The 25,748-nt window shown below is 39.8% G+C and overlaps 1 protein-coding gene across 1 annotated transcript; it reads right to left on the bottom strand.

Annotated features, from left to right (window-relative positions):
- Positions 1-12,852: 12,852 nt before the first annotated feature.
- On the bottom strand, positions 12,853-20,541 carry hsp90ab1 (heat shock protein 90, alpha (cytosolic), class B member 1). The gene is made up of 12 exons (XM_034018059.3): positions 20,383-20,541; positions 18,632-18,775; positions 18,310-18,516; positions 17,930-18,089; positions 16,549-16,682; positions 16,142-16,453; positions 15,810-15,975; positions 15,278-15,468; positions 14,955-15,102; positions 14,510-14,778; positions 13,612-13,945; positions 12,853-13,442 (listed from the first exon to the last, which is right to left on the bottom strand). Exons 2-12 carry the CDS (start codon positions 18,773-18,775, stop codon positions 13,330-13,332), a joined length of 2,178 nt encoding a protein of 725 aa, XP_033873950.1. The 5' UTR covers positions 20,383-20,541; the 3' UTR covers positions 12,853-13,329.
- Positions 20,542-25,748: the final 5,207 nt, after the last annotated feature.

Here is a 25,748-nt window from a genome sequence, read left to right as displayed (position 1 = left end):
TACTATCTATCTATCTATCTATCTATCTATCTATCTATCTACAGTGCCTTGCGAAAGTATTCGGCCCCCTTGAACTTTGCGACCTTTTGCCACATTTCAGGCTTCAAACATAAAGATATGAAACTGTAATTTTTTGTGAAGAATCAACAACAAGTGGGACACAATCATGAAGTGGAACGAAATTTATTGGATATTTCAAACTTTTTTAACAAATAAAAAACTGAAAAATTGGGCGTGCAAAATTATTCAGCCCCTTTACTTTCAGTGCAGCAAACTCTCTCCAGAAGTTCAGTGAGGATCTCTGAATGATCCAATGTTGACATAAATGACTAATGATGATAAATAGAATCCACCTGTGTGTAATCAAGTCTCCGTATAAATGCACCTGCACTGTGATAGTCTCAGAGGTCCGTTTAAAGCGCAGAGAGCATCATGAAGAACAAGGAACACACCAGGCAGGTCCGAGATACTGTTGTGGAGAAGTTTAAAGCCGGATTTGGATACAAAAAGATTTCCCAAGCTTTAAACATCCCAAGGAGCACTGTGCAAGCGATAATATTGAAATGGAAGGAGTATCAGACCACTGCAAATCTACCAAGACCTGGCCGTCCCTCTAAACTTTCAGCTCATACAAGGAGAAGACTGATCAGAGATGCAGCCAAGAGGCCCATGATCACTCTGGATGAACTGCAGAGATCTACAGCTGAGGTGGGAGACTCTGTCCATAGGACAACAATCAGTCGTATACTGCACAAATCTGGCCTTTATGGAAGAGTGGCAAGAAGAAATCCATTTCTTAAAGATATCCATAAAAAGTGTCGTTTACAGTTTGCCACAAGCCACCTGGGAGACACACCAAACATGTGGAAGAAGGTGCTCTGGTCAGATGAAACCAAAATCGAACTTTTTGGCAACAATGCAAAACGTTATGTTTGGCGTAAAAGCAACACAGCTCATCACCCTGAACACACCATCCCCACTGTCAAACATGGTGGTGGCAGCATCATGGTTTGGGCCTGCTTTTCTTCAGCAGGGACAGGGAAGATGGTTAAAATTGATGGGAAGATGGATGGAGCCAAATACAGGACCATTCTGGAAGAAAACCTGATGGAGTCTGCAAAAGACCTGAGACTGGGACGGAGATTTGTCTTCCAACAAGACAATGATCCAAAACATAAAGCAAAATCTACAATGGAATGGTTCACAAATAAACATATCCAGGTGTTAGAATGGCCAAGTCAAAGTCCAGACCTGAATCCAATCGAGAATCTGTGGAAAGAACTGAAAACTGCTGTTCACAAATGCTCTCCATCCAACCTCACTGAGCTCGAGCTGTTTTGCAAGGAGGAATGGGCAAAAATGTCAGTCTCTCGATGTGCAAAACTGATAGAGACATACCCCAAGCGACTTACAGCTGTAATCGCAGCAAAACGTGGCGCTACAAAGTATTAACTTAAGGGGGCTGAATAATTTTGCACGCCCAATTTTTCAGTTTTTTATTTGTTAAAAAAGTTTGAAATATCCAATAAATTTCGTTCCACTTCATGATTGTGTCCCACTTGTTGTTGATTCTTCACAAAAAATTACAGTTTCATATCTTTATGTTTGAAGCCTGAAATGTGGCAAAAGGTCGCAAAGTTCAAGGGGGCCGAATACTTTCGCAAGGCACTGTATCTATCTATCTATATATAGCTCATAATTAAACCATAAATAGGCGTGTGTGTCTGCTTACGTGTTTACGAGTAACTTGGTTATTATTTGTGATATTATATTGAAAAACCTGAACCTACTTTGAATACATTTTAACTCATTTTGTCTCATACAGACACCAATAGAACTGGCTGTGTTGACGCATATTAATATTGTTTGTTAATATTGTAGCATTTAGCAGGAAAGGAATGAAACAGAGGCACTTATCATCTGCAACTCGTTTATGCGGAAGACACCGGTTTAGCTTCACTGCAGGGCTGTCTGGACAGGACACCCACATTGCTGTGCTTTGCCCCAGGTCGATGCTGAATGTTAAAGTCGAAAGTCTGGAGCGTTTTAAGCCAACGAGCCACTTGTCCTACTGGCTCCCAGAACCGTAGCAACCACTGTAGCGCTGCATGGTTGGTGCAGAGCTCAAACAGATGGCTGGAGAGGTAGGGGCATAAATGCTTGTCCACAGAAAGGGGCTGGCGATGGTGGCGCATCCTTTCACAAATCTTCTGCAGTATGATCTTTTCGGGGTCGGCGCGATACTGTGTTACAGTGGCCGAAGAAAGTAATCTGGTGTCTGAAGGGGTGACAATTACCCTGGTGAGTTGCAGTCCAGGAGCCTGGATCCTTTGGAATACCTGTTGCAGGTTGAACAGAGCCTCGGAAAAGGTCGGGGCATGCACCAATAGGTCATCGAGGTATACAATGCACGTTTGTCTTGGGATGCCGTCCAGCGCTCTCCATTAGACGCTCAAATGTAGCGGGGGCATTGCATAACCTGAACGGCATGACGCTGAATTGCCACAGACCATGCCCCGTGGAGAAAGCAGTCTTGGGTTTAGCGTTGGGGGTCAGCTCCACTTGCCAGTATCCACTGTGCAGTTCAAGGGAGCAGAACCAAGGACTTGTCAATGCTGGGCAGTGGGTATGTCTCACCTGGTGACAGCGTTGAGTCGACGGTAGTCTACGCAAAACTGCTGGCTCCCATCCTTTTTGTCGACCAGGACCACCAGTGCAGACCAGGGGTTCTGGGACGACTCAATCACCCCCGCTTTTTGCATTTCCCGGACGATCCTCTCTGGGCCTCATTACAAAAAAGGAACAGTCAGTGTGGGGGTTCTTGGCTGGGGGGGGATTGGCCAGTGTCGATGTTGTGCTGAAACAAGTTATTCCACCCCCCATCTCCTGGATTGGCTGCTAAGAGGTGCACAAACTCCTGATTCGCCCAGCCCGTCACTGCTGCGCTGGTACAGAACCTCTACTGCGTCACTGAGGGCGGTCCCCTGTCCCTCCAGTCGCGGAATCGCTGTCACAGCCCTCGCTCCCTTTCTGTTCTGCGCTCCCATTTGCAGAAGCCCTTGAAAGGGCTGGCGGCTGCCGTGGCTCTAGTAGAGCTGGTAGCACCAGTTGTGGGGGCAGCGGTCCTGCTCCAAACTTCACCAGGTCCAGCTTTCTCCAGGTCCAGCTGCCCTTTCGGTTGTTGTAGGAAATCCAGCCCAATGATGTACTGGGCTGGGGTCGCGGCTCCTTCCGGGGACAATGGGCGCAGATGTGGCCGTGTCGTCCGCATCCCCAGCAGAGGCGGTTTGATGGGAATGGGGGGAGTCGTCCCAACATGACTTGTTGAACAGCCACGATCTCGCGTAGGACCTCTGTCAGTTGCATGGTGATCGGCTCAGCCCCCTCTCGCTTGGCTCCCCTCACCACTGGCTGCAGTATAGTGTTGCTTTCCTCTCTGGTCACATCCTCACACTCTTGAGCATGCTAGAGCGCGGACTGCAATGACTTGGGCCTGGTCAGCCGTAAGTATTTACGGAGCTCCCCCAGTCCCATGGCTTCGATAAACTGGAACAGTGCTTGTTTCTCTTGCTTCCGGGCTGTGGTGTCAGTATATGCTCGACGACCCTCCCTCTCCAGGTCAGTCGCTAATCGGACCAGGTTGTCTCCTGCCACCTGCTCTCTTCTGAATATGGCTCACAGTAACTCTGGTTCTGCTGTGTTGCTGAACTGGCGTTGGAGGGTGGCAACTAAAGTGCTGTAACTGCTCATCTATTCTTTAGCCAAGATCAATAGTACCATTTGGGCATCCCCTCTCTGGTTCATGTCATCCGTCATGGCACTCCATGGGGTCCATACAGGTTCTGTGTGCTCTCCTGTCAGCAGGCGCCACTCACCGCTGCTAGCAGAGGGAAGCTCGACTCGTCCCATTTTGCTCCTCACTGCAGCGCTCCCAAGGGGTTCCGTCAGACGTTGTGCTTGCGAGCGTCGGTAGGTGCCTTCCCCCAGCGTTGGCCAAGACACGGTCCGCCTCCCAGAATTCCTTAGCCCACTGGACCAGCTGCTCCAGCTCGCTGGTCGCCCTTCACCTGCTGCCGGTTCTTGCTTCACACTGCTCATGTCAAACTCCATCCCGCCTTCTGATGTCAATGCAGTTTAGCAGGAAAGGAAGGAAACGTAGGCACTTATCATCTTCAACTCATTTATTAGGAAGATACCGGTTTAGCTGCCGGCTCAGAGTCCACTGCTCTGACAGCAACACTGCATAAAAAACAACTCCAAAACACACAAACCACCAGTTCATTTTAGCAACACAGTGGATAAACCCACCCGCAATTCTCTGGGATTGGTTGCAAATATGAACGTTAATTCTCCAGATTTGCATGCCGCTGTACAGCTGCTGTTTAATGCTTCTGGTCATTCAACCTTCCCTTTAGTCACACCAAGTGTCATTGTACTGTAATAAGTTAGATATGGTAGTAACACAGCAGCCACCATGGAAATACAATATTATGAAATGAGTGTCCCAAGAAAGGTTCTGGGGACACTGGGACCAGTGTTCCAAAACTGGGACTCTCCCGTCCAAACTATTTTTTGCTTGGATTTTTTTATTGTCAATTTCCACAAAGAGGGAACTTCTGTGTTGATTGAGTTGAGCTAGTATGAGTTTGCACCACCACCGGCTCCAGGTCTTCATAGAGTCTTTATAGTTTTTATACAGTCGTTACTAGTGTTGTCCAGGGAACATTAACTGTTTCAGTGCCACATTATTTTACCCTCCGACCATATTACTTTCAGACAGTTTTCTTACAAGTCGTATTGTATCATTCTCTCAATAAAGTTCTATTAAAGGGTGTGTAACTTTTTTTAAATTAGTTAAACAGTGGCAGTTTTTAGTTCTCGCTGTTTAGATCAATTCAATAGACCTCAGTGACTCAAAACTTGTTCTGAGTTTACAGGAATTAGATTAAGGAACTACTGAAAAAAGGGTGTTGATGCAAATTAAATAAATAAGTCAATAAATATAAATGCAAAATCCACATAGTAGAAAATAAGTACTCGTAAATCCTGATTTAGTTCCTAAGTATCTACACTCACATGAACCATCACCATCATTTACCAGCCAGTAAATCCCAGATTTTTATTTTTCAACACTGAATGACAGAGACAATAAGCAGAACTCCTTCCTTTTATTAACTTCTAGGAGCTGTGCCCTTATCTGCTGAGTTCAGCCTCCCACTTCATCATTGTATCTGTCTACCGCACAAGTGCTATCTCAACTCTGCTTCCCACATTGAAACCTAAATAAGACATGCATGCATGCACCTTCGGTTATCGCAGTTCTGAGATTTTGCAGATGCATTGAAATACATATTTCATATTTACTTTCAGGTTATCATATTTGCCATCTGACCTTTACTGATTTTGATGAAAGAGGCACTCTTTGTCTCAAAACCAAACCTTATGGTATTGTCAGTCAGTGTTTGGGACTGTGGTTTTGGTTCAGTTAATGTGATATCCTGTGGAAACAAACAATTGTAACTCCTTCCATATTATCCTTCCTTTGCTATATAACTTAGTACGCTCTTTGGAGCTTTCACACCTGTGAAAAGAATACAACATTTGCATGCAAGGCCAAACAGGGAAACCTATTTTAAAATGGTAAACAGTAAGACAGCTTCAGATAGATTGCTGCAAAATGCCAACCCGCACCTTAGTGTGGTTTCATACTATATTTTAGGTAGAAATAGGGCAGGAATTAGCTAAATGAATACCATGTTAATACATTTCTGAATTTATTAGGTAGAAAAGATTGTGACACAGTACTAACATTAATACTTTCAGTCACCTTCTGGGCTTATCAAGTTTTTTTTCAGGATGGGGTGCATGGGGTGTGAAATGCATCCCCTTTACAAAATCCCATTGGGATACCATTATAAAATGGCCAGAATATAAGGAGCAATTTCATTCACTTAACAACCAATTCAATTTGGGTGTGGGGGTACCATTTTATAAGTGCAATAGCACACTCCATGGTGTTCAAATATGGTCCAAAATCCACAGGCCACGATACCTGCTGTCGCCTCATGCAGTACAACACCCATAGGTGTGCAGATATTGGATCATATTTAAACACCCTGTTGTGTGTTATTGCTCCTATAAATATAATTAACTGTACACAATAACTGACCACCTTTTAGCTACTGGAGACAGTGCAAACCCACATATCAGGAGCCTAACATGAATATTGATAGATATTCCAAACACTGCTAAGGTTAATAATGGCATCCAATTCAGCCTACCAATTTGACTTGCACAGTGACTCACTCACTGTGTGACCCCACAGCAGGCTCACTGTGCCTCATGTGACCCCCAGCAGAGAGACAGGGTACAAGCAGAACACATGCATACACATACTGTCAAGGTTTATTGTATAATATTCATCAAATATTTACATAGCACAGCATGGGGAGATGCCACATCCTGTTCACAGCGGTATTCTGTACGTAACAGCAGAAACTCACAGTAGTTTAAGATTTTATAAAGCAACAGCACGATACTTGAAAAATGTGCCTGCCCCCAAGTCAATATCTCGAGTACAAAGATAGCCAAAGGTAGTTTACATTACTAATAATAGGTAATAAAATAGATTTTACAGCATTATTTATCACTCTGTTAAATGTACAAGTGACATTGTTATATATAATGTTGCACCTTGTAAGAGGAGGTGCAAAGTTTTTGGAGGGTCAGCAATTGCCCAAGTGCAAGGCAAAATCCTTACATCTCATTATAATGTTTGCGCCTGCTTAGTATTCCAGATCCCTTCCATGCTCTGTTCTTCATTTGAATACATTTCAATATTATTTAAATGGATTAATGATGGCAAAGTGCTGATTTGATAGTCAGTGCAGAACGGCAGGTGAAAACCAATCTTTACATATGCCACATTTTTAGTGGCCTCTAAAGGTGCACGTATCCTTACGTCAGCCCCCATTAGAGCCATTTGCCTAAACATTAATGAGTCATAGAAAAAGTAGTCCATGTGAAAAGTTTTACTACATGTTGTACATATTTTCTTTTATGTCACAGCCCTGTATATTGATTTTATGGATTTAAGTAGAACAATACTCAACTAAGGTTTTACTGTTTATTTCCTGTCTATATTATTATAATGCATGCTGTATAAGCCTGTTGCTCAGATTGCTATTTTATTATTATTGTATTATTATATTTACAAATCATTTCAGAAATTCAAATTCCCAGCTCATCCACGTAGTGTTCTTAAGTTTCTTGCAAAAGTATATTTATTAGACGCATATGGGAACAGTGTTTCCCCATTCAGCAATTCAAAGAAAACTGGAATCATTTTTATTTTCAGCTACATGCAACAGAAAAATTGAGGACTTTATCTGGAAACTGATTTGACAACCGTGACAGTTTCTCAGTTATGCAAATGAGAAGAAAAGACATACCTTTATGTGTAAACATATACTACAATAACCTACACAGATATGCTTGATTTTCAAACAGTTTTCATCAAACTGAGATGCATTCTTTTAGTACATAGTCATTTCCATTTTCTACAAGTTACTACAGGCATGTTCTTTAAAAACAAAAATACAGGAGCGTTGTTTGGGCTGGTTTGACACAATTTCTGTGTTAGCATTGCATCAACAACATGCTTATATATTTATGAGAGTCTATGAGAGTTTAGGTGGGGGTGGCGAATATACCACCCACACAAATCTCTTTTCCTTTCATCACACCTCGTAGTATCTTGTATCAGTTACTCATGTTCTGTAACCTTTTCTTCAATGTACGTGTATATACTTTAGTAAATATCATGTGCCTTACAAGAAGTAAGAGGAAGAAAGACGACCTGAACCCTTCTGCACCTGATGGTGACAGGATAAACATATCACCTGTCTTTGCCCGAAAAAAGGAAAAATAGCTTTATATTTTCAGTGTAAGACAAAGTTTTAATTGTGATAAAAAAGAAGACGCAATGTTGAAATTAATGTATTTTATTGTACCACACAGGTCCCCTCATCAGATAAAAGTGGGCTTGAGAAGAAATAGGGTAGATTTTAAAAAGGAAATGTAAACATCTACACTATTTCTTCAGAAATCCACTTTGACCTGTTGGTCCAGCTACTGTATATGTTGGACCAATAAAAGGTATCAACATTGTGTCTTCTTTTTAATCACTGGACCAATATGTCTAAGATCATTTACAACAGATAGTGGCTATTACAAAAAATACAATTACAAAGCTATGGATCACTACATAATCAACTAATAATTGAATTGTCAAAATTGACAAAAGACACTTTGAAATACACAAGCAGCGCAAATTCTACTTTCTGCTAAAAATTCCAGAAACTCTGGTGAGTTTGTGACCAGCAAGAGAGGTGAATTACAAACACATGTTCTAGTTTCTTACTAAATACATACAATATGAGTAAGACACAATAGCTTATCGAGACTTGGGTCACAGTACAGCTATATCACCAGGAACATGATCATCTTAAATCATGTATGAAAGCAAGAAATTACAACTGATAAACTTTCCATAATTTCAAGTTGGCATGGTTTGAGTTTTTGTGATGAAAAAGCTTCTTCCATGGCTTCCACCTTTGAATTGTGTATTTTTCTGCAAGTTACTGTGGTGTAGCACAAATATGTTCACATGTAACAGATTAGAAAGAAACAAGAAGGATGCTGGTATTTTGATTCCAATGCCGTTGGAGGTTTAGCCCAAAAATAGTTTTACAACAATTAATGTAAGAGTTTAGAAATACTAAAAGAAACTTTGTAAATTCAAGTAAGTTGGATAATAACGTTTTGAAGCAGTTTTATAAGGTGTATCATGTGACCTTCTTCAAGTGAGTTTACAGATTAAGTTCTAATCACCCCTAAATATGTGCTTAAATTTAAAGTTGAAAATGGCATCAAAAAATATTTTGACACTTGTGTACAGCAAGGTGGTGATTTGAAATAACTTGTCTTAACACTTAATTTATGTTAAATACATATTTTTCACTGTTTGATAAAAAATGTCACAAACCAGGATAACCCCTAACCCCTAGGTCATGTAAGGGTCGGCCCCTCAGTGGTTATGACAACCCCTTATTCTAACAACACAGAATCATGCAAAGCATTTTAACAAATTTATTAAGCAGTGCCACCTACTGGAAAATTGTAGACTGTCTTAGTTTGCAAGAAAAACGTGAGCTCTATTTAAAAAACAAAAGCATATAACCATCTTACCAAGAAAAGAAAGCCACAACACCCTCAGTCAAGTGGGTGTTGTTTGAGAGGGTATTGTATCTTTAACAGCTACAGTATTACCTTTATTCGCTTCTACAGTTTTACCAAAGGTTTCAGAAATGTAATTGATCACTACTGGTATATTAGATGTAAAAACATTAATCTCTTAAACTGTCCTAAAAGGAGTGATCTTTTACACTGCAGTGGGCTGCAGTTTCCAGTGCAGTTATCTTTCCTAAACCATTATACCAGTATGCAATGTTTAAAAACTTAAAACCGAAATGTACTTTTGTCATGTAGTGTCTCAACCTTCTCTCCCCACCTAATCAACATCTAATATTACAGTTTTTCTCAATGGCTAAAGCAAAAATCCAGTTAACACAAAACACCCAAACCATCCACTCAATTTGAAACAGTGGCAAAACTAAGTTTCCATGCCTCATTTTATTATACATCTTGCATAACCAAATGCTTGCACCAAATCAAGAAATAATTACAGCTTTTGTGTTTAAGTATTCAAGCAAAAGAAAATACCTCTATTTAATCCAAATATTTCACCCAGTAGACAAAATCAAACATTAAAAGAAATGTAAACTAAATTTAGAATGCACTGGTCATATTTGATTGGCACAAAATAATACAGTATTATTTACAAAATTGAACTTACAGTAACAATATACATTACATACACAGATAATATACATGTATTTATTGAACATCGAGTCGTTCATTCCTATCCAGCCACATATTTTCAACCACATCACAGTGAATGTTCTCTCTGGCTAAGCACCTTGGAAAGAATCGTCTGACGTGACGGATCCAGGCTTGGCAATCTTCTGCCGTAATGTCATTACAAGCCTCATCCATGGCCTGGAGAAGTGTGGCTTGTTCATGGGGATTGTGGTCATACATCTTCCACCTCCAGGATTCAGAAAAGGGGAATACAAACGGGGATGTGCATCAAACCACTCCCGCACCAGCACAGCATGATGGAAACGCACATTGTCCCAAATGATGACAAATGTTGTGGCCTCTCTTGGTGCCAACATTGCTACATTGGGTGGGACAAGGATTGTACAATTCCTCAAGGAAAACTAGCAGCCATTCTGTATTGTATGCACCAAGCAATGGATACATTTCATATCATGTTACTGGTCGTATTTTGCATTACCATTACAGTCAAACTTACTTGTACATATTGGTACGTTAATTGCTTCACTCTTTCACTATTCCTTTCAAAAGGTACCGCATAGACCTGTTTCATTCGAACCTGGTGTCTCTTCAGAACACGGTCAGTGGTTGACAAGCTGACATTGTTCACACCATGAAATACATCATCGTCATCACCAATCCTGCTTTGTATTTCACGAAGGCGGATGTCATTACTGGCACGGACCAGCTCAACTAATGTCGACTCTTGCAGTTCAGCGAGGCGACGTCCACAGCCACCACTATTCGATTTCCTTTCAATTCTAAAAGCAGAGTAATGAATACACAATGGTTATTTACTGTGAAATGCTAATGTGACACAAAACATGCTCATACAGTAATTACAGTATATATATATATATATATATATATATATATATATATATATAGATAGATAGATATATAGATATTTATTTATATTTTCTGTAATATGCACGTACGGATGATAGATGCAACCATGGTGTCCCAGGTTTGGTTGAACTATCAGTCCAGCTGCTTTCATTGTCATGCCTGTTTATGACAGCTGCTCGTATTTCATTAGACAGCAGCACGACTTTGTCTCACTTGTCCAGGCTGTCTGCCCCCAATACCACGTCCACGACCTCGTCCACAACCACGACCACCTTCCTCTATGCTTTCACACACTGCAACATGTTTCCATTGGAAACCACAGCCTTTTATGCACAGCGTTACCATTTGATAAATGATTGATCAATTAAGCTATGTATTATTTTCACATGGAGAATGTTACTTAAATTAACAAGCATTTACTGTTAACAACAGCAATGAGATTGATGTAATTTGCAAAGAAGACATTCACATGTGAAACATGTATTAAAGTATAAGTTGCATTTAGGCAAGTGAATATATCATTTTGAATGTAAACCCATGAAATGTGTGAATAGTTTAGCAAATTAGAACTCAGTTTTGGTGTTTGTGTTAACTGTTTTGATATTTGTGCTAATAGTTTCTGGAATTTTGCTTTATCCATTGAGAAAAACTGTAATGCATCAATTTTTCACAGACGTTTCAGAGTTCTCAACCACAACTTTTAACCCTGATAATTGATTAATTTGTTCAGGTGCAATGCACAAAGACTGTCAAGAGGCCTATTTTAGGCTTGCCAACATATGCAGATTATATATTCTGGGAGTGAAAATGTTTTTATTAAATGCACTAGAAAATTTGTTGGAAAATAAGTTTGAAGCTTATTAGCTCAACATTTATTTTAAAAGGGAAGCAAAATACAATGTGAAAGGCTTTTTATATATATGAAAAATAAATGTTATTAAATAACATATGTATTTAACCTGCTCCCTTGGCTTCATTATCCATTACACCCAACACTATACTTTTTACTGTGGTCCAATATTTTCTTTCAATATCACAGGAAGCATATGATTAGGCATAATACTTTCTGTTCATGTTATCTTTTGCATCAGTTAGTGTTTCCATATATGAAATCACAAAACACATTGAGTTTATATGAATCCATACACTAATCAGGAAAGTTGTAAATCTTCCTGTAAACTTATCAGACTAACCCATTGCTTCAGAATACCACTGCTTTACATAAAAACTATTTGGTCTCAAGAAACATGCAGATACAACTGCATTTGAGGGATGTAAACTAACTGGAACCACCAAGAACTGAAGTGTAAAGGCAAAACTTAATTAACATAGTAAACTGATACAAAATTCCAGGAGAGCTTTCAAACGATGTATAAATACTAGATAACTGTATTTAAGTGTTTCACAAATGTATTTGGTTTATTACAGAGGGGTCCATTGTTAAATAGAATTGTGTTGTGGGTGATGCAATGTCATTATGCTATCAAGTACCAATTAATTTCTCTGAGCAGTGCAAGACTAGCAAGAAACTGCTTCCTCACACTCTAATTTTAAAAGTCAAAGGATATATTACTGGTTTCACAAACCCAGATTAGCACTAATCTTGGTTTACCTTACCTAAATGATAGCAAATAAAATAAAGTGGGAAAATATATTACTTGGGTACCCATTTGTAGCAAGTTAACCATTGTGTTTCACCTTCAAAAGTATCACAACAAACAAGTAGAACTTTAAGATATACTGGAGTTTATGAACATAACGCTAGTGTTTATTTGGTTCAAGCAGCTTTTGGGAACCAGGTTTGAAAACAAAAATTGGCCATTTGGGTCCTTTTGACGAGCCAACATGGTTTAATAGAGGTAGACTTACAATACAGATGTGCATTTTGGTTGCCTTACACATCTGAGGATTTTGTAGCAGAAACTCAGTTTCCCCATTTACAAAAAAAACAAACACACCACACACATTCATTGTAGTGTTCTTATCTATTAAGATATGTAAAATGAATAAAAAGGCAACAGTAATCCATTGTCACACAAGAAAGGAGCTTAAGTGTTTATTTCTTTGAAAATAAACAGACAGAACATGGGCATTTCTTACTTCAGGGACATGATTTAAAGAGACAGCACTAAAATTCCCCCATGCAAATAGTGCATGATGCACTGAATATTCATCCCCTATCCAGCAACCCCAGGAATCCAGAAAAAAAAAAAAAGAGCCACACTGACTTATGTACTAGTCCCTTTAAACATTCAACAGTAACTCAGTGCAAGAGAATACATTTAACACTGCATGAAGCCATCTGCTAAACCCACACCTCAGTAGCATTTGCCGACAAATTTAAAAGGACAACGCATACAGAAGGCAACACTGGGTTTATAACCAATACAGCATCAGTGTCAATGTACAACTTTTCAGGACTCCCAGGTATTGGCCAGATTACTGCCCCTTTAAAACACTTGAAAGTATTTCAAATAAAAAAAAAAAATCCACATTGAGGTAAAAGGCTAGCTTTGGTCTTTAATCTACTTCCTCCATGCGGGAAGCATCATCCTCCCCCTCAAGAGGTGGAATCTCATCAGGAATGGGTGCAGTGGCTGGCTCCTCTGTTGTCACTTCATCATCATCAATGCCTGGGAGTGGGGGGAAAAAAAAAGTTATTTAAGTGCCCTGCATTCAGAACAGTGTTCACACAAAATGTACAAGAACCACACATTAATTTGTTATACCTATTCCAGTTAAGCCATCACAAGATACTGACAGATTAAAAATAGGCACTGGATCTGTCATTGTTAAACTTACCAAGACCGAGTTTGATCATCCTGTAGATGCGATTTGAGTGAGTCTGAGGATCATCTAGTGAAAACCCAGAGGACAGCAGAGCAGTCTCAAACAGGAGGATGACCAGGTCCTTCACAGCCTTGTCATTCTTGTCTGCTTCAGCCTTCTGCCTCAGGGTTTCAACAATTGGGTGGTCTGGATTGATCTCCAAGTGCTTCTTGGCCATCATGTAACCCATGGTAGAGTTATCCCTAAGTGCTTGAGCTTTCATGATCCTCTCCATGTTTGCTGTCCAGCCATAAGTGCTGGTGACAATGCAGCAGGGAGAGGAGACCAAGCGGTTGGATACAGTGACCTGGAAAGGAAACAAGTTCAGGTTAACATTCAGCAATGTTCCCCTAACCATTAAAAAGGATTAAGTTTAAACACCCACAACATGCAGTATTTCTTTAAACAAGATGCTCAAAAATTAGATCAGCAATAGTCATATAGCTCAATCCAAATGTGTTGGCATAGCATTAACATTGTTACTCCAAGCTCAATTGACAGTACATACAACTAGGAACATTCCATTAGTAAAACACAACCAGCTATAGCACAGACTTGGCATCCCAAAAAAAAAATTGTTACGGTTCGTTCAAATGTAGATTATTTTACAACCTCCCAAGAAAATCCTATTTTTGCAAGGATCACAAGCTAGCACTCATTCTGGTGAAAACCAAAATACCTTCCAAAAAAAAGGAAAACAAAAAACTGAACCAGTATCACACCGATACTTCTGTGCCTTTGCAAAGAATCTTCAGTTGTGTCACTACAAGATGAGAAAGAGGGATATTAAAATTCTCTTTAGAACCACCTAAGTAAAAAAGTAAAATGCCAAATTGAGTTAATTTAGGAAACTGCAAACCCCCCCCCTTACTTTTTCAACTTTTTTGTCCAGGATCTCCTTCATGAGCTTGCAGAGGTTCTCAAATCTAGTCTGGTCTTCCTCCATTTTTTTCTTCTCTTCATCATCTTCTGGAAGCTCCAGTCCCTCCTTGGTAACAGAGACTAAAGTCTTCCCATCAAACTCCTTCAGCTGCTGTACACAGTACTCATCAATGGGTTCTGTCATGTAGATCACCTCAAAGCCACGCTTGCGCACACGCTCAACAAAGGCAGAGTTGGCAACTTGGTCCTTACTCTCACCTAAGGGGATGGAGAAAGATGCTCGGGTCAGAAATGTAGCTTTTGTTCAGGAGTGAGTAGCATCTGAGCAGCAATCTACATCTTACAGGTTTAATTAAGAGCAAGGTATACATACAGCAAGCACATTTGAACATGCTCCATTCATACATCACACACAAACAAACAAAGTCCCTTACCAGTGATGTAGTAGATGCATTTCTGGTTTTCCTTCATGCGGGAAATGTACTCTAGCAGGGAGGTCATCTCATCCCCAGACTGAGAGCTGTGGTATCGCAACAGCTCGGACAGCTTCCTGCGATTCTGGGAATCTTCATGGATACCAAGCTAGTAGAAAAGGGGGGAGGGGAGAGAGAGAGAGAGAGAGAAGAGAAAATGGGAGTAAGTTACAGCTATAAAGTAACAGCTCACATAACAAGTTACTACATTAAACAGTGTACAGCCACACAAGAACACTCCTGTTAACCTTTACAAATGTATCCAAGTTAATATGAAGAAATACCTTCAGGTTCTTGGAGAAGCCATCATAGAATTTCTTGTAGTTTTCTTTGTCCTCAGCCAGCTCAACAAATAGTTCCATGCATTTCTTAACCATATTCTTGCGAATAACCTTCAGGATTTTGCTCTGCTGCAGCATTTCTCTGGAGATGTTCAGGGGCAAGTCTTCAGAGTCAACAACACCACGAACAAAGTCTAGAACGAGAAAATAAATTAAGTTGTTTCTACATTTCTGACACATCAGAAGTTGACTAGGAAGAATGTTTAATTCCTGTTGTGTATGATAATCAATTAATAGCACTATATGCATTCAAATCAATATGGTCTGTAGTTCAGACCATTAAAAAAAAAAGTATGCACCACCACTATACCTTGTGGACAACTCGTTTGGTTTACAATACATCTCATTAAGATACATTTAAAAGCCAAGGAAATCATGGATCAAACAATGTGTTCCATCAATAAATAGTTAACCCAACTATCAGAGTAGGTGACTAACATACAATAGATTAAGTTTGTCTATACAAGTTTCTTACTCAGGTATTCTGGGATGAGCTCTTCACAGCTGTCCATGATGAAAACCCTCCTTACATACAGCTTGATGTTATTCTTCTTTTTCTTGTTCTCAAAAAGGTCAAAGGGTGCACGTCGTGGGATGAAAAGCAGGGCACGGAACTCCAGCTGACCCTCAACAGAAAAGTGCTAGTAAAGCAAAAGACACAAGACACAAATTAAACCTGGTAGTTTAGAAGAAACATACAAAGCGTCAAGGGTCGATTTAAAAATTAATTTTCAAATTTCACCATGTTTTGATTTCAAAACAAATATTGGTGACCAATACTTTTACCAGCCAGCCAAAATAACTAACCTTAACAGCAAGATGGTCCTCCCAGTCATTGGTCAGGCTCTTGTAGAACTCTCCGTATTCCTCTGTTGTGATGTCATCAGGATTTCTGGTCCAGATAGGCTTGGTCTTGTTTAACTCTTCTTGGTCAATGTACTTCTCCTTGATTTTTTTCTTCTTCTTCTTGTCCTTGGAGTCCTCCTCATCATCAGAGCCAACATCCTCAATTTTTGGCTTCTCTTCATCTCCCTCCTCATCTTCTTTCTTTTCTTCCTTCTCTGTCTTTTCCTCTTCTGCTTCATCATCGCTGATTTCCTTTTCACGCTCTTTTTCCACCTATGGATTCAAGTCAAATTAAAATAAGTAGGTTATATTGCGGGCTGAAATATGGGTACATCCCAGAATATATCTGTAGTTTATTAAATGCTTACATATAGGGTGATGGGGTATCCAATAAACTGGGAGTGTTTCTTGACAACCTCTTTGACCCTCTTGTCCTCAATGTATTCTGTCTGGTCTTCCTTCAGGTGCAAGATGACCCTGGTACCTCGGCCAATGGGCTCACCTGTAGGTAAAACATTAGTATACCAATACCAGGGTTCGAAATTAGCACCCACCTGCCATGCGGGTTGACGTAGCCTGGGGTGGGTAAATTCCATATAACACGCCTCAATGGCTCTTCCCTTTTCATCACCAATATACGTCAATAAGCCTATCAATACACATACTATATTTTCACATTACTGGCGAGCCTCTCCACTTAAGCACTAATCCTTGTGATTTTAATTAAACTAAAGTTGGGGAAAGTAATCTCTTTCCTGATGCAGTCTTCCGTTATGTACTATTTATTCAGTACACTGCATGCTTTTTTTTTTTGCAACTGTTACTGTAGTAACAAATAGGGTAGTGTTCTAAGGTTTGTTCGCTAGCCAGGAATTCAAAGGTAGTTTTAAACCGTCTTCCCCCATTTTAATCAGGTGTATTGTGTCTCGCGGCGCCCCAATCCCCTCCCATTTATAACACTGTTATAAATGACTTTTTTGGAAAAATACAACTGAAAAATAAGGCATCGCCGCAGCCTTAGTAGTAACACTTTCTTTATTGTCTGGCAGCTATTCAGTGCTGATTGAGTTACTGTAGTGATTTTAAAACTTGTGTTTGTTCATGAATACTAGCTGAATGAAATAAAAATCAGCCTTTTAGTGCTGAAGACCAATGAAAAAAGTAGTAGATTTATAATTAAAGAATTTAGGTCAGAACACAGGTTTATTATGTGAATCTTGTGACATCAGTTAATTGTTGCTGTTAATTGTTAAGCATCTTGAACTGTCAATTTGAAGATTCGTAATTATGCTCTACAAATTGTTCAAAACATTACGGTCTAATTTGTAGAGATTCTGTTTAAGTGACAAATAGCCCATTTCAAGCTAGCTGTAAAGACGGACATGCTTCTAAATTAGTCCTAGATAACAATGGTTTAGTGGTGCGTTTTTTTTTTTTTGGAAGTTAATTTCAAGTCCTTTAATACTCGACGGTAACTACACCTAAATATCTATAGCCAACCAGCACAAGTTCTTACTTTGACAAAAAATTGTTTTAAATAAAAAAAAAATATCACGCCAGCTTAACATTTAGCAGGGTAGCTGGATTTAATCTGCACCACATTACATAAGCACACATTTAAAAAAAGTACTGTATCAAATCTTTGTGCAACTTAAAAGCAGCATACAAGGAAGCCATCCAAAATCAGAAATCCTTCCATCAAAAAGACCAGTCATGCCATTTTGCAGCTTCCATTATAAAACTTCTTACCAGTGTCAACTTTGACAGTGAAGGAACCTCCAGCAGAGGACTCCCAGATGTATTGTTCATCATCATTATGCTTGGTGATAACCACAACCTTCTCTGCAACCAGGTAGGCAGAGTAGAAACCAACACCAAACTGACCAATCATAGATATGTCAGCACCAGCCTGAAAACACAATTCATTAGATTAACACACTACATTAATAAATCCAATACAACTGGTATTACATGAGGACTATGCATTCTCTCATAAAAGGTGCTGGAAGTAGCAGTCAGTATTATTGTGAAAAGTACAAAGTGAACAAATGCAAGAAGTTACTCTGCGTATAGGTGTGTTTCTGAAAGACGGGTACCTAACTACAATTATGTATTGAAATATAGGATACCTGCAGGGCCTCCATGAAAGCCTTGGTTCCAGACTTGGCGATGGTTCCCAAGTTGTTGATGAGGTCAGCCTTGGTCATGCCAATCCCAGTGTCAATAAGTGTCAGGGTACGCTCATGCTTGTTAGGAATAATGTCAATCTTAAGCTCCTTTCCACTGTCCAGCTTGGTGGGGTCTGTCAAGCTTTCATATCTGATTTTGTCAAGAGCCTAGACATGGAGACAAACATTTAAATCCTGGAAGAGATTTTCCAGAATTTCCCTTCATACACACAATAAAAGCGCCCACCTATAACAATTTAAATTCAGAAATTCAAGTACTCACGTCAGAGGCATTAGAGATAATCTCCCTGAGGAAAATTTCCTTGTTGGAATAAAAGGTATTAATGATTAGAGACATAAGCTGAGCAATCTCAGCCTGGAAGGCAAAGGTCTCCACCTCCTCTTCTTGGCGCGCTTCTTCCGGCATCTAAAAAGGATAAGAAATACTACAATAAAACACAGTACTAGGTTTCAGCACAACACCAATCAAAAGGGGGTGGTGGAGTTCTGATTTAGTTACATTAGGCATGAGTAAAGCACTCATTTAAATAATTAATGTAGCTAGCTAGACAGAGATATAGATATATAGATAGATATATATAGATATATATATAGATATAGATATAGATATATATATATATATATATATATATATATATATATGTAGCTAGACTATGTGCATAGGTGTGTAAGATATCGACTATGTTGATTATCAAAACGATGACAGTTGGACAGCAATGTGGAGTAGTGGTTAGGGCTCTGGGCTCTTGACCGGAGGGTCGTGGGTTCAATGTCCGGTGGGGGGCACTGCTGCTGTACCCTTGATCAAGGAACTTCACCTAGATTGCTCCAGTAAAAACCCAACTGTATAAATGGGTAATTGTATGTAAAAAATAAATAAATAAATAAATAAAATAAATAATGTAATGTATGTATGTAATAATAATGTGATCTTGTAACAATTGTAAGTCGCCCTGGCTAAGGGCGTCTGCTAAGAAAAAATAAATAGACAAACTGAACGCACCCTTGTTTTATTCAATTCACTCCCAAGGTCATAACGCAAATCTAACTGTCAGTTTTCGAGGAAGGAAAAGAAAAAAAATCTAATAAATGTATTTCGCTTTTGTTTTAAAAGTACTTGATATAAAAATTAAGAAACAAAGTCCACAAGCAACTCCATTTTGTTTCCTTTCTGCAGAATCATTCTGGCCATCTTCCTTTTCCACTGACGGAAGTTACGCCAGTGCAGAATATGGCTACACACACAAAGCATTTTATCTGTCAACACGTGGGTAATAAGATTAGTCGGGCCAAAACAAAATCGCGAGTAAAGAAATACTTAAAATACTCACCCATTGTATTTTAACTGTACAAAAATTATTACCCATCACAAATCTGATTTTGCCTAGGTTACACCGTCTCCAAAATTAGGCCCAGAGACAATGCGCACATTGAAACCGAAATCTTTTTTTTTTTTAAACCATTTTATATTACTGCACAGCTATAGGCGCAAATATGATGCCCAAACAGAAAATGTTGCTATTCAAGCAGTTTCAAATGAAACATAGGTGACCAGAACCATGGCAGTGGTGATGGGAAAGAGGTATTACATAAACTATAGCACTGTCGCACACAATTAATGGGGGAGAATCACAATGTGAACAAAAGGGGTAGCCATCGGCTAAATAAATATCACGAACCGCAGCGACATTAAGGGTGTTTACTTTAAGAAATACGAATATACAATACATTGAGCCTTTTTTATTTAAATGACGATGCTCTTAGGAACAAGACGCTTTAGATCACATATTAAAACATTTACATTAAAAAAAAACACATTTACATTTTAAAAAGTTTGTATCTCCATTATATTTATATAATAAACAAGTCGTTATTTTCGCCGCGTGATCATCCGATGCCGGCTTTTTTTCACGCTAGTTATTTCAAATCTAAGCGCTTTGACTCCTAATTTGATTCTACGCCAATAAATCTACGTAAACTCTTAAATATGATTACATGGATAAATAAACATACCTTGACTGATTTCTTGTTGGTTTCTTAAAACAATTGTTCACAGCTTTCTCTAATACCCCTTCACCCTCTGACGCTAGTAAATTGAAAGGGATTTCCTTTTAAATCAACGTCGTCTTTATACCGGCTTCACCAGCGGTTGTATCCCTCCGCCTAAAGGAACCAGCACGTATTCAGTTTTTTCAACTAAGCTAGTACCACCTACATTGTTTTCATGCTCATTTTGATGATCTTTCCTTTTAACATTGGTCCTGCAATACAGATAATAGTATTAATAGCAATTAGCAAAAGCACTGCAGAAAGTTAGAAGTGGAATATTACAATAGTATTATGAAGACACTGCGGATTTATTCTGCAATGTATTGTAGTAGTAGTAGTTACAAGTTTTACCTGTGTGATTGGGCGTTTGAAGTTACGAATAAATGCTGCACATAATAAACACTATCACTAGGATATATATATATATATATATATATATATATATATATATATATATATATATATATATATATATATATATTAAGGGCAGAATCCGAATGTAACTGTTGACACTAACAAGGCCATGTTTATAGGATACTAAATGGGTGTAAATATGAACTTTTTTTTTTTTTAATTTTAGAAATAGGTTTGCTTACCACTGAGGTCTGCATGATGCGTCACACAAGCCCTGTTCTTTAAATCTCAGTATCATCACACATCGCATGAGCCTTCAGCATGTTAACTATTTTATATAAATGTGTTGTTGGAAAAACATTTTTTAAATTGCACAATGTACATGACCTCAAAATCCGTCATTTAATATGTTGTTACCCTCTCACAGCCATAGTCACATACTAGCCATAGTCATATAAATCTCCCAATCTTAACTTAGGAAGGCAGTGAATAACGCCAATCATTATGAAATAGACGATACTCGTAAGATAGCGAGAAGCTCAGGATTTGTAACAAAGAAAAACATGCTGAAATCTTTCAACTTTATGAAATCCATATTATTATTATTATTATTATTATTATTATTATTATTATTATTATTATTATGTATTCATTCATTTATTTATTAGCAGACGCCCTTATTCAAATGTATAGATTCTGCAATGCCACACGTATGTTTTCTTTTTAATAAGTCAAGGCTGTGCCTGTAAGCATAGTCGGAATGTTGTATTGAGCACTATACATTATTTTCTTATTCTATAATACATGCTTGCATTTTTATGCATTTAAATAGTTTATAAATACAAAAACACACCCACTCGACCACCAAATTAATAGGAAGAATACATATATATATATATATATATATATATATATATATATATATATATATATATATATATATATATATATATGGTTATGTAGCCCATCTCCCTATTTTCTGTTCCTTTCACAATAATAATTGAGAATACAACATAAATTAATAAATTAAAACACTAAGGTACTGGGCTTAAAATAATGACCACTTAACATTTTGTCAAAGTACATATACGTTTATCAAACCTCATAACAGTTTTTGATAAATAAATTATGTCACATATCTTGGCAAACATTTTAGACTGTATTCTAGGACTATTTATTGCATCGGAGGCACATGATGACAGCATAAGGAGGTGTGCTAAGACTTTTCCAGCACTTTCCATGGAAACCCCGCCCTATTCTGTGACATCACTTGCCTGTCAATGCAGACCTGCAGTTCCAAGCTGTGTCAATATTAATGAAACTGGAACGGCAGTTAAGACCTGCCCAAACCAAATTTAATGGCAACATGGCAACCCCTGTTTTGCAGGACAAAACTCCCGCCACCAGTTTAGACACAAACAACTTTATCTACACCTGTCTGCATATAATACAACGGGGATAGCAACACACTGAATGCCATTTTAAATGCATTTTTTTTAAATCTAGCTTTGTAAATATTGCTTTGACCTCAGCAGATGGAATGCCAGAAGCAATGACTGATGCAATGCAACAGTATATGAAGCATTTTTTCAACGCATAATCTAATCAATTTTCATTACGTTTCATTTTTCATGATCTAAGCAGGACAGTAAATCTTGCTAGTCAATTCACTTACATCCTACGAAAAATATGTATCTGATATGCATATATATAATAAATTATATAAATTATTTGTATTTATTATGGCCAAGGTACATTACATTTCGGATAAGCAGTTTATGATAAATATGTCCATCTTAATTTTTAGATATTAAATATTACATTTTTCAGATTATAAACATTAATATTGTAACGATCTATGCATTTGTGTTGTACTGTAATTCCCATTGTAATTGCTGTATTGCCCGTCGTTTGTTCTGTTTACCTCTTGTCTGTTATTATTATTATTTATTTCTTAGCAGACGCCCTTATCCAGGGCGACTTACAATTGTTACAAGATATCACATTATTTTTACATACAAATACCCATTTATACAGTTGGGTTTTTACTGGAGCAATCTAGGTAAAGTACCTTGCTCAAGGGTACAGCAGCAGTGTCCCCCACCTGGGACTGAACCCACGACCCTCCGGTCAAGAGTCAAGAGCCCTAACCACTACTCCACACTGCTGCTCTGTGTAATCCTGGGCTCCTTGTTATTGGTCCCGTCTCTCTGTATCAGTCTTGTAGAGCATGGTCTATGTCTGCCCTGTGATTGGTCCTTTGTCTGTCTGTGTCAGTTGTGCTGCACATGGTCTGTGTCTTCCCTGTGATCGGTCCCATCTGTGAGTCACTGTGTGTTAACGTGTTCTGTGTGTTTCCATTGGCCCGAAGTGTGTTGCTGAGGACCAATGGGACATGTAAGATTGGAATAAAGGGACGGAGCTGGGGTTACAAGAGGCGCTGCAACACCTTGTTGTTGTTGTGCGCAGAGGGCAGGAGTGGCGACGGTCGCCTGTGCACCTCCCTGTCCCCCTGCAAGCGCCATCCATTTCCAGGGCTCCTGCAAAGGGCACAAGCCATGGGCAGGGTGCCAGTGGGGAACAGGAGCGACTACCACTGCTGGTCCCACCCCCGGAATCCCGGCAAGCGCCAGCGGCCCGGCCACATCCTGACTGCCCAGAGCCGCCACCTGACTGTCCAGAGCTGACGCCTGAGGGCCCAGAGCCACCGCCTGACCACCCAGAACAGCTGCCTGAGGGCCCAGAGCCACCGCCTGACCACCAAGAACAGCCGCCTGACTGCCCAGAGCCACCGCCTGACCACCCAGAATAGCCGCCTGACTGCACAGAGCCGTCGCCTGACCACCCAGAATAGCCGCCTGACTGCACAGAGCCACCGCCTGACCACCCAGAATAGCCGCCTGACTGCACAGAGCCGTCGCCTGAGTGCCCACCGCCAGCACCACTGCAAGTGCCATTGGGTCCCGCACCACCAACAGCATTGCTACTGCCGGCATTGCTGCTGTTGGCATTGTCCCTGCTGGAGTGCACTGCGCCACTGACAGCAATGCCACCGTCGGAGAGTGCGACATCGCTACCCTTTGTAAAGGAGCCCCGACGGGGCAAAAGTCACTCTGGTTTAGGGGGTAAGAAGGGAGTTAAACGGGCACCCTCTTACAAAAGCCCAGGAGTTAAATGGACACCCCGGACCGAAGACCCAGGACCAGCCTGGCCGAAAGAAAGAAGACCGCCTCCATCACAGTGCCGCCCGCTAAGCCATCTACAGGGATCCGGAGGGGAAAAAACAGACATGAGGGGGGAGGGCCTGTGTTTTAAGGGGGAGGTGGCCCATTGCGGCTACGAGTTGCATTGCGCCCTGTGGACTTTTTGGGGACAAAAAGAGACTAAGGTGGGGGCATTGTAACGATCTGTGCAGTTGTGTTGTACTGTAATTCCCGTTGTAATTGCGTTCCCTTCCAGCTCTGTATTTCCCGCCGTTTGTTCTGTTTACCTGTTGTCTGTGTCTGTGTCTTCCTTGTGATTGGTCCCGTCTCTCTGTATCAGTCTTGTAGTGCATGGTCTATGTCTCCCTTGTGATTGCTCCTTTCTTTGTCAGTGTCAGTCGTGCTGTGTGTGGTCTGTGTCTTCCCTGTGATTGGTCCCGTCTGTGAGTCACTGTGTGTTCACGTGATCCGTGTGTTCCCATTGGCCCGAAGTGTGCAGCTGAGGACCAATGAGATGTGTAAGATTGGAGTAAAGGGATGGAGCTGCGGTTATAAGAGGCTCTGCGATGCCTTGTTGTTGTTGTTGTGTTCTGGTTGCCATGGTTTTTGTATTTGGTGCTGAGAATCTGACAGAGCTGTGGACTCTGTGTGTGTGAGAGGAGAAAACCGTGCTGAATAAAGCCTTGAAAAGGAACCAGTGTCTCTCCTGTTTGTTTTCTGACTGCTCCCACTTAAACGCGACAATATAAAACAATCTTACTGGCCTGTTTAGGTGCTGGTTTAAATGTATTTATTGAAAACATGAACATAATTTATCAATTCACGTTTTACTTCCTGCTTATCCCCAATTCTACAGCCTATTTTTTTTATTGTGTTTTTATTTTCTTATAATATCCTTTCTGATCCAATGTTGAGTGTTATTATTTAACTACTGTATATATGTCTAGGGCCTAAATGTCACTGAAGTATCACTGTTTCTTTGTATTCTAACCTTCATATAGAAGAACGGTTAATTGGGGATTATTGTAATGATCTTAGCAGTGGCAGATGTATTTGTACTGTATTCAATTATGTTATAAAGGGTGGCGATAAATCCCACTTGGGAGAAGACCAACAGGGCTAATAGTGTTCAGCGATGATGTATTTAGATACACCAGTTTAGCGTTTATACCACAAGATTCAAACTTTGCATTTAAGTCAAGGTGGACATGTTACATACTATGCTTAAAAAAACATTAATCTTCTTAAATAGTACAACATTTTTTTAAATAATATTTGCCTCTTTTAAGATTTATACCCCACAGGTTATGGAAATCTATGGCAACAGGGTTATAGTGGAGACACCTGTGCAGCTTTTACATACACTTGGAGAACATTTTACAAATATTGTGACAAAACTTGGTAAAGACATTGTAGCACGTTATTCACAGTATCTGCGGATATTTAGGCACCTTTTTGTTCATATGTGTGACAGAAAAACAATGATTCTTGGTAGTAAATCTCCCTCCCGACCTGTGAGGGCGCTAAGCAGCGAGAGTACCTTGGATGGGCTGGCCCGACAGTTCTTTCCCAGGGTTCAAGGGAAGTCGGCCAGCTAGAAAGGGGGCAGAACTCCGGTGCAATAACTAATCTACCCGGAAGGGAAATGATGTGGCAGTCGTGGATTGGCGGATCGGCTGCACTCGTTTACCAAGGGGTCATGTGACGGCATAAAAGGGGACGGAGAGACGCAATCTGTTCATTCGCTTTGGTTTATGAGATTGAACCTGAAAG

This window comes from Acipenser ruthenus, chromosome 6 (assembly GCF_902713425.1).
Source record: "Acipenser ruthenus chromosome 6, fAciRut3.2 maternal haplotype, whole genome shotgun sequence".
In the NCBI taxonomy this organism is placed as follows: domain Eukaryota; kingdom Metazoa; phylum Chordata; class Actinopteri; order Acipenseriformes; family Acipenseridae; genus Acipenser; species Acipenser ruthenus.
Note: the sequence above shows the minus strand (reverse complement) of the source record. Positions and strands in the feature narration are given on the sequence as shown.